This window comes from Leucoraja erinacea, chromosome 4 (assembly GCF_028641065.1).
Source record: "Leucoraja erinacea ecotype New England chromosome 4, Leri_hhj_1, whole genome shotgun sequence".
NCBI classification, from domain to species: domain Eukaryota; kingdom Metazoa; phylum Chordata; class Chondrichthyes; order Rajiformes; family Rajidae; genus Leucoraja; species Leucoraja erinaceus.
The window spans coordinates 93,010,278-93,024,686 of NC_073380.1; the positions used below are offsets into that span (position 1 = coordinate 93,010,278).

A 14,409-nucleotide genomic window follows, 5' to 3' on the forward strand; every position below is an offset into this window, starting at 1 on the left:
TGTCATTAAATTATGTCAGGAAAGTCTACAGCCATAATGTTCTGTATAGAACATAGAACAGTACAGCACAAAAACAGGCCCTTTGGCCCACATTGCCCGTGCTGGACATGATGCTAAGTTAAACAGATCTTCTCTACCTCCATGTGATACATATCCTTCCTTGCATACCCATGTGCCTATCTAAAAGCCACTTAAATGCCCCTATTGTATCTGCTTAATGAAGAAAATGAAAAAAAGTAGCCTAGTTATTTATAGTTTGAGACATAAATTGAAATTAATGCAAAATTGCTTGGACTAATGCCTTCATTCATTCTTGGAGATTACAAAAAACTATATTTTAGGAAAGCATCAGTATTAGGTGAAAATGCAAGCAAATTAAGAATGAAAGAGTTAGTTGTAACACTCCAGGTGCTGCTGAAATTTGCAAAATGGACCCTAGCTGGAAACAGCGTAGGCTTGGCATAGGCTTTGCAATCGTTTCGCTGAACACCTCCGCTCGGTCCGCATTAACCAACCTGATCTCCCGGTGGCTCAGCACTTCAACTCCCCCTCCCATTCCAAATCCGACCTTTCTGTCCTGTGCCTCCTCCATGGCCAGATTGAGCACCACCGGAAATTGGAGGAGCAGCATCTCATATTCCGCTTGGGCAGTTTGCACCCTAGTGGCATAAACATTGACTTCTCCAATTTCCGGTAGCCCTTGCTGTCTCCTCCCTTTCTCAGCTCTCCCCCAGCCCTCGGGCTCCTCCTCTTCCTTTCTCCGTTCTTCTCCCCCCCCCCCACCCTATATCAGTCTGAAGAAGGGTTTCAGCCCGAAACATTGCCTATTTCCTTCGCTCCATAGATGCTGCTGCACCCGCTGAGTTTCTCCAGCACTTTTGTCTACCTAGCTGGAAATAAGGCAGTATGCGGCTGAGGTAACTAAAATACACATGTAGTGGAGCACTTTAGAAAGTCTAACCAAGTGTTTCAATTTAACATCTCTAAAGATACGTTTAGTAATGAACCTCGCCTAAACAGTTGCAATGTATATTGCATTGCACCCTTTGCTGAATACTAACAATTATCATGCTTTCTGCTGTTTCAGCTACATCATACCATCTTTTCTTTTGATCAAATTTATTTTTAACTTATCTTGACAACAGTTGCTAGACCAATTCTCCTATTGGAATTTGGGCTTTAAGGATCTATATATATTTGTTGTAAATTATGCAATGCTTTGAATATTAGGCACTGCTTGTTCAGTGTCATTTCTGTTAATGTAGTTTTCCAATCTATCATAGCCAACCTGCACTGCATGCCTTTAATGGTTTGCTTGCTTGGACGATGAATACAGATTGAACTAAATCAATTTCAATCTTTATATAAAATTTGTTAATATTAATGTGTCAGAAGGAACTGCAGTTGCTGGTTTACATCGAAGATAGACACAAAATGCTGGAGTACCTCATCAGGATAGGCAGCATCTCTGGAGAGAAGGATTTAGTGGTATTTCGGGTTAAGATCCTTCTGAGAGTTAGGGGAGAGGGAGGCTAGAGATATGGAAGGGTAAGGTGTGAAAATGACAGATCAAAGCAGACGATAATCAAGGAAATGTAGAATGGTTAATAGTTGGTTGTGGGGAAGGTGACAACAAGGCAATCAATTAGTAAAATGAATCAGGAGGACAGTAAAACTAGTCGGAGAACTAGGGTGGGTGAGGGACGAAGAGAGAGGGGAAGCAAGGTTTACTTGAAGTTAGAAAAATCAATATTCATACCGATGGATTGTAAGCAACCCAAGTGAAATATGAGGTGCTATTCCCCCAATTTGCATTGGGTCTCACTCTGACAGTGAAGGAGGCCCAGGACAGAAAGTTCAGTATAGGAATGGGAGTGGGCGTTAAAGTGATTAGCAACCGGGAGATGGCGTAGGCCTAGGCGGACTGAATGGAGGTGTGCAGCGAAATGATCGCCGAGCCTGTGCTTGTTAGCGCCGATATATAGGAGTCCGCACCTGGAACAACAGATGAGGTTGGAGGAGGTGCACTTGAACCTCTGCCTCACCTGAAAGTACAGTTGGGGTCCTTGGACGGAGTCGATGGAGGAGGTATAGGGACAGGATTATATTATATTAATAATATTAATGATTTAATTCATCATTTTCCAAACCACAGTCCTTTCTCTCAACTGCCCTCATCTCGTCTGTTTAGACTTCAGCTTTGCTAAAGCACGTTCAATTTAGTCTTTTTTGTGCCTGTTTGCCATAGCTTTTTTGCTACAATACTCCTGCACTGTTTAGTTAAAGTATCATCCTCTGTTTCACACAAGTTATCTTAATATTTAGAGATAATGTAACTGTAAATACATTGTATCGCACTTTTCCTAAACATCAACTGCAAACATTGTACCTAAAATAGGCCAGTAACAACAAGACAACTATTTGTATTTGGCAAGACCTTTGGAGAATGAAGATGTTTTCTTCCATACTGTCCTTATCCAGAATAGAGCCCTGTGTTGGCGACACAACACAATGGTCAAGACCAGGATTGGTCATGCTCATGACTGTACTTTTCACAATGTACTTTCTTTGTTCTCTGTTCCGCTATCTAAAGAGGCAATGGGGTTGCAACCTTCACTTGGTCCAACCTGTTTCAACGAATGCATTCAATGTGGTGTGCACAAACAGAAGATCAAACAGAACAAGTTGTCTTTTATGCCCCTGTCCCACTTAGGAAACTGAACGGAAACCTCTGGAGACTTTGCGCCCACCCAAGGTTTCCGTGCGGTTCCCAGAGGTTCCCGGAGGTTTTTGTCAGTCTCCCTACCTGCTTCCACTACCTGCAACCTCCGGGAACCACCTGCAACCTCCGGGAACTGCACAAAAACCTTGGGTGGGGCGCAAAGTCTCCAGAGGTTTCCGTTCAGGTTTCCTAAGTGGGACAGGGGCATAATGGCCAGATGCAAGAAGAAGAAGAGGCAATGTTCTTCAAAGTATGAGGATCCCTTAGATAGGGTTTGCCAACAGAATGTTTTTTTTTATCGTATGAACTTGTCAGCTGTGTGTGTAAAACTGAAATTTCTTCAGTGATAATTCAAGGGTGATCTTGTAAAATGTCTTTGAACCTCTCTGAGCTCATTGGGCTTTATAGAGCTGAGAATGGAGAACCTATTCAGGGAGTCGCATATCCAACATGACCATAGTTGGATCCGGATAGGACAATAGCATTTGGATGATGGTCTTCCCTTTCAATTCTCAGGATTCTGTGTTGGCAGCACTGATAGTAACATTCCAAGGTGCCTCAATGCCTTTGATACAAAACTCAGGTTTCGATGATACGATACATTAGAACTTTATTTATCCCAGGAGGGAAACTGATCTGCTAACATTATTAAAAAACACAAAATACATGAAAGACATCCATAAAGAAATGTTGATTGAAAACAAAGCTTGGAGGGGTTCTGGTTGTTGAAAATGCAATGCAATAACTTCCCTTAAGCAGAAATTGGAAACCAATCCTTCATTATATTCTCTATCAACCCATCAACCAAGGGAAACATGTTTTCTAATAACTTCGCACTTTAGGACTGCCCTGTTACTTAGATTACAGGGAACTCTTTATGTGATGTCAAATATAAGTAGATTAGAGGCAAGATGGAAACTAACTTGGTTTCACTGCCTTCTGAATTGAAGCGTGTCTCAAGATGAATACAGAAAACAGTTTGTCCCGGAGCAGTTCTAATGAATTCAGACTATGCTGCACGGATAAACTGGTCGCCAAATACAACTTTAATAAATCTCCCATTTCACCAGTAAAAGCAGAAAAATCAGCTGAAACAAAAATCACCCATATTAACTCACCTATGTCATGTCCTAGTTTCTAACGGATCTAATCTTGTAAAGCTTTTGCAAATTTTGTTCTTCATCTGCCAAGATATACATGGACAAGAATGTTGGACTGAGAGCACTTGAAATAAATTAAGCCCTCGATAAAAGGTGGCGTTGATTTAATACAATGGTGCAGACATTGTACCACTTAGCATAATTAGTAGGAGCCAACTTGACTGATTAGTTCACTTTTGCCTTTTGATTCCATTTCTCTCTGTAGTTACAATCACAGATTCCTTTAAAAAAAAAAATCATATTAAGTGACCTGTGGCCAGATCCACCTTGCAAGGTTCAAAATGGATAACAGTGGAGTCTTATACTAGGTTCTGTACAAGGTATTATATTGCACCAAAAATAAAATTCTCTCTAAGACTACAAAATATGAACTGAACACCATGCAAATTGCTGTTTCAAGTTGAAAATCAATATGAGTTTTGTTTTAAAAATTGTTTTATATTTTTAACAAAGGTAGTTGACATCTAAACAGTGATCAGCAGATACACTGAATACAAAATTTCTGTTTATATATTAGCAATCATTTGGATAAATATTCCAGTTAATTCACTTGGGTCTGATCATGGGGTGGTGCAGTCATGAGATGTGGAAGTCAATAGGGTGCAGGGGAAGTGTACAAAGGTATGCATGAACGGAATGTGTCTCTTCTGAAAAACGGTGAGAAAAAAACAGACAGATGTCTTTACAATGAGGAAAGATCTTGATGATGTGGAATGTAGAGAAATGTTTCCACTTGTGAGGATGAGCATAACTGAAGATCATCATTGTATTATGGTTGGCATCCATCCATCCACAAGAGATGATGGTGCGGCCAGTGGCGTAGCGTGGGGGGGGGCCAGAGGTGCGGTTGCCCCGGGCGCTAAATTTTTAGGGGCGCAAAAAAATAGTTGGATAAATTCTTTTTATAAAATGGCAAAACATTTTGTTCTAAAGGCACGATGCACCTCTTTAGCAGCCTTCCCCTGAATTATTGTAATAAAATGTCAAATGTTTTGCCATTTTATAAATTTTTTTATCTAACAATTTTTTTGCGCCGCTAAAAATGTATCCAACAATTTTAACCAACCAGCGATCTCTGCGCCGAGGCCACTGCCACTGTCCCAGCCGCCACTGTCATCCACTGGGCCCGTGGTCGGGTCGAGTGGCCGCTGCCGCCGGAACGTGCCCCAGCTCCGAGTTCTGGTCGCCGGTGTCCCAGCTCCGAGGCCAGGCCTCCGCTGCCGCCGTCCCAGCCGCTGCCGCCGCCATCCCAGCTCCGATGCCGGGCGGCCTCTGCTGCTGTCCCAGCTCCGAAGCCAGGCCGCCGCTGTCAAAGCCGCCGTTGCCGCTGCCCAGCTCCGAGTTCTGGTCGCCGGTGTCCCAGCTCCGAGGCCAGGTCGCCGCTGCCGCCATCCCAGCTCCGAGGCCAGGCCACCGCTGCCGCCGTCCCAGCTCCGAGGCCAGGCCGCCGCTGTCAAAGCCGCCGTTGCCACTGCCCAGCTCCGAGGCCAGGCCGCCGCTGCCGCCGTCCCAGCTCCGAGGCCAGGCCGCCGCTGCTGCTGTCCCAGCTCCGAGTTCAGGTCGCCGCTGCCTCTGTCCCAGCCGCCGCTACCGCTGCCCCAGCTCCGAAGCCGCCATTAGGCCTCGGCGCAGGCGGAGACGGGCGATACGACAAAAGAAGTCGCATCCCCCGAAGTAAGAGACCAAAAACCGCTAATGAGGAGGTGCAATATTTTAAACTGCCCTGGGCGCGCAAAACCCACCCTACGCCACAGGGTGCAGCGTTGATGTTGTCCTGCTTGGAGAGAGGAATTGTTCATCTATGGTTGCCTTTCCTACCATGGCTGACTATGCCTATCCTTGACAGGCAATAGTACGATACTCACCAAGAAATCCTGCAGAGAATTTAGGACCTCTATACGTAAAGACTTGTGAAAATGTGTAAGTTATTCTCACGGGGAGAGGTTGAAGTCAAGCGGGAGGTTGAACGAGTTTGTAAAGAAGAAGAGAACACAGGGACCATATAACCATATAACCATATAACAATTACAGCACGGAAACAGGCCATCTCGGCCCTACAAGTCCATGCCGAACAAATTTTTTTTCCCCTTAGTCCCACCTGCCTGCACTCGTACCATAACCCTCCATTCCCTTCTCATCCATATGCCTATCCAATTTATTTTTAAATGATACCAATGAACCTGCCTCCACCACTTCCACTGGAAGCTCATTCCACACCGCCACCACTCTCTGCGTAAAGAAGTTCCCCCTCATATTACCCCTAAACTTCTGTCCCTTAATTCTGAAGTCATGTCCTCTTGTTTGAATCTTCCCTATTCTCAAAGGGAAAAGCTTGTCCACATCAACTCTGTCTATCCCTCTCATCATTTTAAAGACCTCTATCGGGACATGCCGGATTTGAAGGAGGAAAGGTAGGAGGTGGTCCAATGGAGCAGAAATGATAGGCTGAGTTGTATCGTTGCCCAATGTGATCCTTTTTAAGTTAGGATGACGTTTTGGAATCTGAATAAACTAGAAAGGGGGGCTGGCATTTGGGAGATGTGGATAAACAGTAGTGTGAATTGTGCATGTCAGAACACCCAGGTACCCAGAACACTTCTTCTCAACTCTCACTGTGAAGTTCCCAATTGAAACATCTAATCTCTGAGAACATAGTGGGCCTTCGGCAGCACAGTAGCACAGCTGCGGCCTCATTATGTCGGAGACCTGGATTTGTTATGGATTTTCGATGCTGTCTATGTGGAGTTCACACATTCTCCCCAGGTGCTCCCGTTTTCACTCCCACATGCTAAAGATGGCAGGATTGTAGGTTAATTGGCCTCTGTAAAATTGTCCCCAATTGAATTGATCAGGCTCACACAAAGTGATTAGGATCCAAAATCTTTTATTAGCAACTCTACAGTGGTTACTTCATGTTAGCATGTGCTACTAGTCTAAGAGCGAGAAATAACTTTCTAGTGAGCCTATGGGCAGAGCCACAGTATGGGTGACACTAATCTACAGGAAGTGGATATGAAAGTAGGATAACATGGAACTAATGTGAACAGGTTCGATAGTCTTGGTGGGTCAAAAGGACTGTTTCCGTGCTGTATCTCTAAACCAACCTAAACATTTTCTACCACCTCATCAACACAAATAGTACAAGAAACAATAATTTAATTAAAGTAAAAGATTACAGTGGAGTAATTCCAGGCATCCACAATTCCAATGGAGAGATGTCTTTGTTCAATAAAACAAAACCTACTATCACTATGTTGCAACCATAGCTCCATGAAAGTGTCTTTTCACCTCTGTCCTACAAAGCCACTTACACTTTTCTTGTGTCCTTATAATTAAAGCAGTTTCCATCTTTATATCTGCCTTTCAAAAGTAAATATCAAAAATCAAGTCAAGGGTTTTGGGACTAGAAACATAGGCAATGTCTTTGACCATAAAGGACATTGTAAAGGTTTTCAAACAGGGAGAACTGATGGGGTAGATGTGTGGAGATAGGATCCAAAGTGAAAAAAAGATTCACAGCACATCACGTGGATGCTTTAAGTGCATTTTACCTCAAAGAACAGAATCTACAAGTTATTGTCCACAAGATTAAACTCTATTGAATATTCATGCTCCTAGGACCCAAATTGGATGTTTTATATGTGCTTTTTTTTTCAACAATGTTGGACAATTTATACCTCAAAGATATATTATAGGCCAAGAACTTAAGTGCATCCTAAATGGAGGACACAGAGAACAATGTCAATCTTGTTCTGGACCATGGGTTTGTGATATCAGAGAGAGGAAGGGGCGACTGGCCACCATTCCTTGGATTATAGTCCAGGATCGGGATGGTGATAAGATAACCAGTAGAGTGAAGGAAAGGCAGGGTAGAGTGAAGGAGTTAGACACAAAATGCTGAGTAACCCAGCGGGTCAAGGAACATCTCTGGAAAAAAGGTATATGTGACGTTTCGGGTCAAGACCCTTCTTCAGAGTGAAGGAGAGGCTGGGTGGTGGGGAGAAATAGCATAGGTGATTGAGATCAGGACCTGGGGTTGGGTTCGGAATCAGGAAATTGTCCAGGTAAACATAGAAAATAGTTGCAGGAGTAGTTCATTCGGCCCTTCGAGCCAGCAACGCCATTCAATATGATCATGACTGATCATCCAAAATCAGTATCCCGTTCCTGCTTTCTCTCCATATCCCTTTATTCCATTAGCCCCAAGAACTCTCTCTTGAAAACATCCAGTGAATTTGCCTTCTGTGGCAGGGAATTCCACAGATTCACAACTGTCTGAGTAATAATGTTTTTCCTCTTCTCAGTGCTAAATGGCCGACCCCTTATTCTTAAAATGTGACCGCTGGTTCTGGACAATCCCTTAAGAATATTATATGTATCTATAAGATCCTCTCTCATCCTTCTAAATTCCAGTGAACATAAGCCTAGTCAATCCATTCTTTCATCATATGTCAGTCCAGCCATCCCGGGAATTAACCTGGTGAACCTGCCCTGCACTCCTTCAATAGCAAGAATGTCCTTTCTCAAATTAGAAAACTGCACACTATACTCCAGGTGTGCACACTATCCTCAGCAGGGGCCTGTACAACTGCAGTAGGACCTCCTTGATCCTATACTCAAATCCTCTCGCTATGAAGGCTAACATGCCATTAGCTTTCTTTGCTGCCTGCTGCACCTGCGTGCTTATTTTCAGTGACTGATGTACAAGGACACCCAGGTCTCGTTGCACCTCCCCTTTTCCTAACCTGACACAATTCAGATAATAATCTGTCTTCTTGTTCTTCCCACCAGAGTGGATAACCTCACATTTATCTACATTATACTGCATTTGCCATGCATTTGTCCACTCACCCAACCTATCCAATTATGGTGGAGATCAGAATCTCCATCAGGACCTCAGAATTTGCTAGCTCAGGGGTCTAGGGCAATTGGGTGTTTGGAGGATGGGTTGTTGGTGCTGGTCAGGGGATGAGACCATTTGGAGTTGAGTTCCATAACTAATTGGGGTTGAGTTGGCGGCGTTGTGGTGGTGGTGATATATGTGTTGGGGAATGGGTGCTTGAAACATTAAAGATGAAAATGGTTGTCCATATAATCGTGAAAACCTGTTTCCAGGAAGATCTGACAATGATCCCCGGCCAAACACATCTAATATTCAACAGTATTTCAAAGGAACGTGGCATGGAAAATAAACTAATCTGGAGTGGTGAAATCATGTCAAAGGTACAACAGATGTACAGGCATGACTCACAGTGGGAAGCACTCAGTCAAGCTTCCAAAGAGAGGTGAAATGACTCAGAAATGGTCCACATGAGATTTTATTCAGTCCCAAGTCATTGAGTCGTACAGTACAGAAACTTGATTACTCCATGACTTACAAGAGAGAGATGTCAGTGCATTTTCAATCACAAACCACAAATACATAATGCAATGTGAACTAATTCCTCAGTCCTTACTAAAATGACAGCAGTTTTGAAAATTGTTCAACTAATTGTTCAATGTTGTACACCAGTGCAAATAAACCTCAATGGACAGTTAATAGCAGTAATGGATGTAGCTGAAAATCTGTACTTTAAAACCACTGTTCACTAAAAAATTATAATTACTTTGACTGCAGATGATAATGGTGTCAGCCACTACTCAGTGAATAGTATTTTGGATGTAGAATTAGAAGGTATTGTGTTCCCATTCCAGAGCCTTGTATGTCTGATTCCCTAGTTGGGTACTGAGGTCATTGAACTTGTTGGACATGAATCTTCAAGAAACTATACCATTGCCCCACTCCCCCTCCAAGGAAATGTTACAGATCCAATGGAAGATTTATTTTATCTCCATCTCTTATTTAAAATTAAATTTTCACTATAACAATGACTACATTAATTGCCTATTCACACTTAAGGAAATCCTGAGGATGTGAAAGTCATATAAATCAAAGTATTTTCTTTTTAAAGTCTGGCATCAGAAGTGGTAATGGAAGTATAGAAACATATACACCAGGAACAATTTTGTGGAATGGTAATCCTGGTGTTCAGCTGCGGTGTAAAAGATACTGTACAGACTTGTAAAAATGCTCTCCTAGTTTTGTCCACTTAAAGGAATTCATATTTGCATCAGATATTTACTCGCATTCATTTTCTGGGCTCGCTATTTGGATAGGTTAAATGCAAAGCCTCTGGGCAATTTCTTTACCGTTTAATAAAGACCCAGCTGCTTGTTTTTATTTTCGAGGAAATTAAATGTTAAGTCTGCCATAAAAAAAAAGACCAGATGAATTTGTTGAGAATTGTGATTTTTCCACTCCCTTTTACCAGGGCCATGTGCTAAGTGAAGGTGCCAAGTCAAGTCAAGAGTCAAGAGGGGCGTTAACATCATGGTAACCGACAGGCGAGAAGACCAATCTGCTGATCTTATGATTTTTAAACCTTCATAATTTTGTAATATTCCACCGATCGGAACAAAACTAGGTGCGCTTGGAGGTGTTACCCAGCGATCCTTCTGAGGAGTATTTAGTTTTTTTTTGTTTTTCAGTATTTAGGCTTCACTGGCAGGTCAGTACTTATTCCCAGCTCCAATTGCCCTGGAAAAGGTGAAGGTGAAGTACTTCCTTGAACTGCTGCCATCCCTTTGGTTAAGATACTCCCATAGTTCTGTTTGGGAGGGAATTCCAAGATTTAGACCCAATGGTGATGAGAACCCAGTGACAAATTTCTAAGTCGGGAAGGTGTTGGATTTAGGGGAAACTTGTAGATATTTTGCTTTGCATCTTAAGTCCATGTAAAGCAAATGAGTTTGGAAGATTCTACAGGAATAGCCTAGGCCAGTAACTGAGATGCATTTTGTAGTTGGCATAGATACATAAGGTGATGGATGGGGTTCCAATCAAGTGGGGTGAAATGCCGTAGATAGTAATAAGCTTCTTGAGGTATGCTGGAGTTACACTCAGCCAGGGAAATGAAGAGTGTTCATCACACTCCTAAACTCTACCTTGCAGATCGTGGGAGAGCTATAGGATGTCAGATTAAGAGTCATTTACTGTGGGATGTCTATCTTCTGACCTGCTCTCATAGACCTACTATATATGTGGAGTCACAGCTAAATGTGGTGGTGGAGAAAAACTTTTTGCATGGTGGCCTTCATCAGTCAGGGAATTGAGTAGAGAATGTTTAAGAAGGAACTGCAGATGCTGGAAAATCGAAGGTACACAAAAAAGCTGGAGAAACTCAGCGGGTGCAGCAGCATCTATGGAGCGAAGGAAATAGGCAACGTTTCGGGCCGAAACCCTTCTTCAGACTGATCGGGGGTGGGGGGTGCGGGGACAAGAAAGGAAAAAGGGAGGAGGAGCCCAAAGGCTGGGGGATGGGAGGAGACAGCAGGGGGACTGAGGAAGGGGAGGAGATAGCAAGGACTAACAAAATTGGGAGAATTTGATGTTCATGCCCCCAGGATGCAGACTCCCCAAGCGGAATATGAGGTGCTGTTCCTCCAATTTCCGGTGCTGCTCGCTGTGGCCATGGAGGAGACCCAGGACAAAGAGGTCGGAGATGGAGTGGGAGGGGGAGTTGAAGTGCTGAGCCACTGGGAGGTCAGCTTGGTTATTGCGGACCGAGCGGAGGTGTTCGGTGAAACGATCGCCCAACCTCCGCTTAGTCTCACCGATATAGATCTGCTGACATCTAGAGCAGCGGATGCAATAGATGAGGTTGGAGGAGATGCAGGTAAACCTCTGTCGCACCTGGAACGATTGCTTGGGTCCTTGAACGGAGTCGAGGGGGGAGGTAAAGGGACAAGTGTTGCATCTCTTGCGGTTGCAAGGGAAAGTGCCCGGGGAGGGGGTGGTACGAGAGGGAAGGGAAGAATTGACAAGGGAGTTATGGAGGGAGCGGTCTTTGCGGAAGGCAGATATGGGGGGAGATGGGAAGATGTGGCGAGTTGTGGGGTCACGTTGGAGGTGGCGAAACTGATGGAGGATTACTTGTTGTATGTGACGGCTGGTGGGGTGAAAGGTGAGGCCTAGGGGGCACTCGGCCCTTGTTGCGAGTGGGGGGATGGGGAGAGAGAGCAGTGTTGCGGGGTATGGAAGAGACCCTGGTGCGAGCCTCATCTATGGTGGAGGAGGGGAACCCCCGTCCCCTGAAGAATGAGGACATTTCAGAAGTCCTGGTGTGGAAAGCATCATCCTGGGAGCAGATGTGGTGTAGACGGAGGAATTGGGAGTAGGGGATGGAGTCCTTACAGGAAGCAGGGTGGGAAGGAGTGTAGTCCAGATAGCCATGGGAGTCAGTGGGTTTATAGTGGATGTCGGTCAGAAGTCTATCACCTGCGATGGAGATAGTGATGGTAGGCAAGTGTCGGAAATGGTCCAGGTGTATTTGAGTGCCGGATGGAAGTTGGTGGTGAAGTGGATGAAGTCAGTCAGTTCTGTGCAGGTGCAGGAGGTGACACCAAAGCAGTCGTCGATGTAGCGGAGGTAGAGGTCGGGTATGAGGCCCTGGTACGTATTGAACAAGGATTGCTTGACGTAAGCGACAAATAGGCAGGCGTAGCTGGGGCCCATGCGTGTGCCCATAGCTACGCCTTGTATTTGGAAGAAATGGGAGGAGTCGAACGTGAAGTTATTGAGGGTAAGGACCAGCTCCGCTAGGCGGAGGAGAGTGTCAGTGGCTGGGTATAGGTTGCTTCTCTGGTCGAGGAAGAACCGGAGGGCTTTGAGACCATCCTGGTGGGGGATGGAGGTGTAGAGTGACTGGACGTCCATGGTGAAGATGAGGGGGTGAGGGCCTAGAGAATGGAATGCGCGGAGACGACGGAGAGTGTCTGAGGTGTCTTGAACATAGGTAGGGAGGGATTTAACCAAAGGGGATAGGATGGAGTCAAAGTAGAGAAGTTGGGACGTTATGCTGTAGTTGTACAGGATGTTGTGAGGCTGCCCTTGGAGTATTGTCTTCTGTTTTCATCACCCTGCTACAGGAAAGGTGCCATGGAGCCGCAAAGTGTGCAGAGAAGATTTATCAGAACGTTGCCAGGACTCGAGGCCCTGAGCTACAGGAAAGGATTGGGCAGACTAGGACTTTATTCCTTGGGGCAGAAGGAGACTAAAGGGTTATCCTATAGAAGTGCATAAAATCATTGAGTGAATGCACAGAGTCTTTGTCTCAGGGTAGGTGAATCAAGATCTAGAGAGAATAGGTTTAAGGTGAGAGGGGAAACAATTAATAGTAACCCAAGGGCAAAATTTCACAGAGCATGGTGGGTATATGGAATGAGCTGCCAGATGAAGTAGTTGAGCCAGATATAATAGCATGGGCTGCTTCACTTGCTGAGGATTTGGAATGAAATCAGACATTTTTCAATCATCAGCATGTCTCCGAACCGGACCTTGTGTTTAAATACCTGATCACACTTCATGGCAATTCTTCACATTCCACTCCAATGATCAAATTACTAGCTTGTTGACTTGCACTTCATGGCATGAAGAGAAACAGTGGAAGATCATCATGCCAGTGATCTCTCCCACCCAGAGAAAAAAGAAGGGAAGTAAATAAACAAATGCAGAATTCAGAAGTTGGGAAAGAGTGATCCTACCAGTGGCCCAGGGCGTCCATCTCTTCCTGGCAAGCCAGGGTTACCATGCTCCCCCTAGAAGAAGGAGAGATACTGTTTAAGAAATAACATTATTCAAGCATAGAAAATATTTGTGCATGTCATCAACAATGGCAGCATTTATTATACATCTCTCATTATTCCCAAATTCAGAAAATAGTTAAGTCAATCACTTTGAACTTTTGTGAGTATGCAGTCACATATAGGTCAGACTTCCTTACCTGAAGGGGATAAGTAAAGCCAATTGGTTTTTTTTTTCAGATAATCTAGTTATTTCACCATTTGGAACCAGCTTTAATTTTAATTCCAGATTGATTTAATTATAGGAATTTGAATTTCCCCAGTGGCCATGATGGGATTCAAACTCATGATTGTAATCAATGGTTGAGAGCTTTGGCTGGTATTTGAGCAAATTAACCACTGCACAAGTATGTCTTTGTTTATATATATTTTTAAACAATGAAGGAATAAACTCATTGAACTCAGATAAGGCAGAATTCCAGAACAGTTGCAAAAACCTTCTGAAATAGAACCCAACACTCATGTCTGGACAGTGCATCTATTCTTCTTGTGGACACCACCTGTGATGGGATATCTATATCGTACAACACAGGAGGTCATTCACCCAGTCTTGTCGATGCCAGATTAGAGCAATCCAACCAGTCCCAGTCATCCTACCATTTCCCATATCCGGGAACTTTCTCTCCAACATAACCATCAACTCCCCATTGATACTTTCTTGCCTCTAACCTACATGAAGGAATCATGTATCGCAACCAATTAAACTACCGGCAAGTCTCTGGATGTGGAAGAAAGCTGAAGCACACAGAGGAAACCCACATGATCACAGGGAGAATGTACAGACACCACACAGACAGCACCAGAGGTCAGCATCGAGCCAGATCATTTCCAAGTTAGATTTTCCAG

At 44.1% G+C, this 14,409-nt stretch overlaps 1 protein-coding gene across 3 annotated transcripts in view; it reads right to left on the bottom strand.

Moving 5' to 3' along the window:
- The window catches only part of si:dkey-225n22.4 (collagen alpha-1(XXI) chain), a 159,265-nt gene that overhangs the window by 35,200 nt on the left and 109,656 nt on the right, over positions 1-14,409 (bottom strand). For all 3 annotated transcript variants that reach the window (XM_055634805.1, XM_055634803.1, XM_055634804.1), the window contains exon 17: positions 13,465-13,518. In XM_055634805.1, coding sequence (XP_055490780.1) covers positions 13,465-13,518 — 54 coding nt within the window. The remainder of the gene's footprint in view (positions 1-13,464; positions 13,519-14,409) is intronic.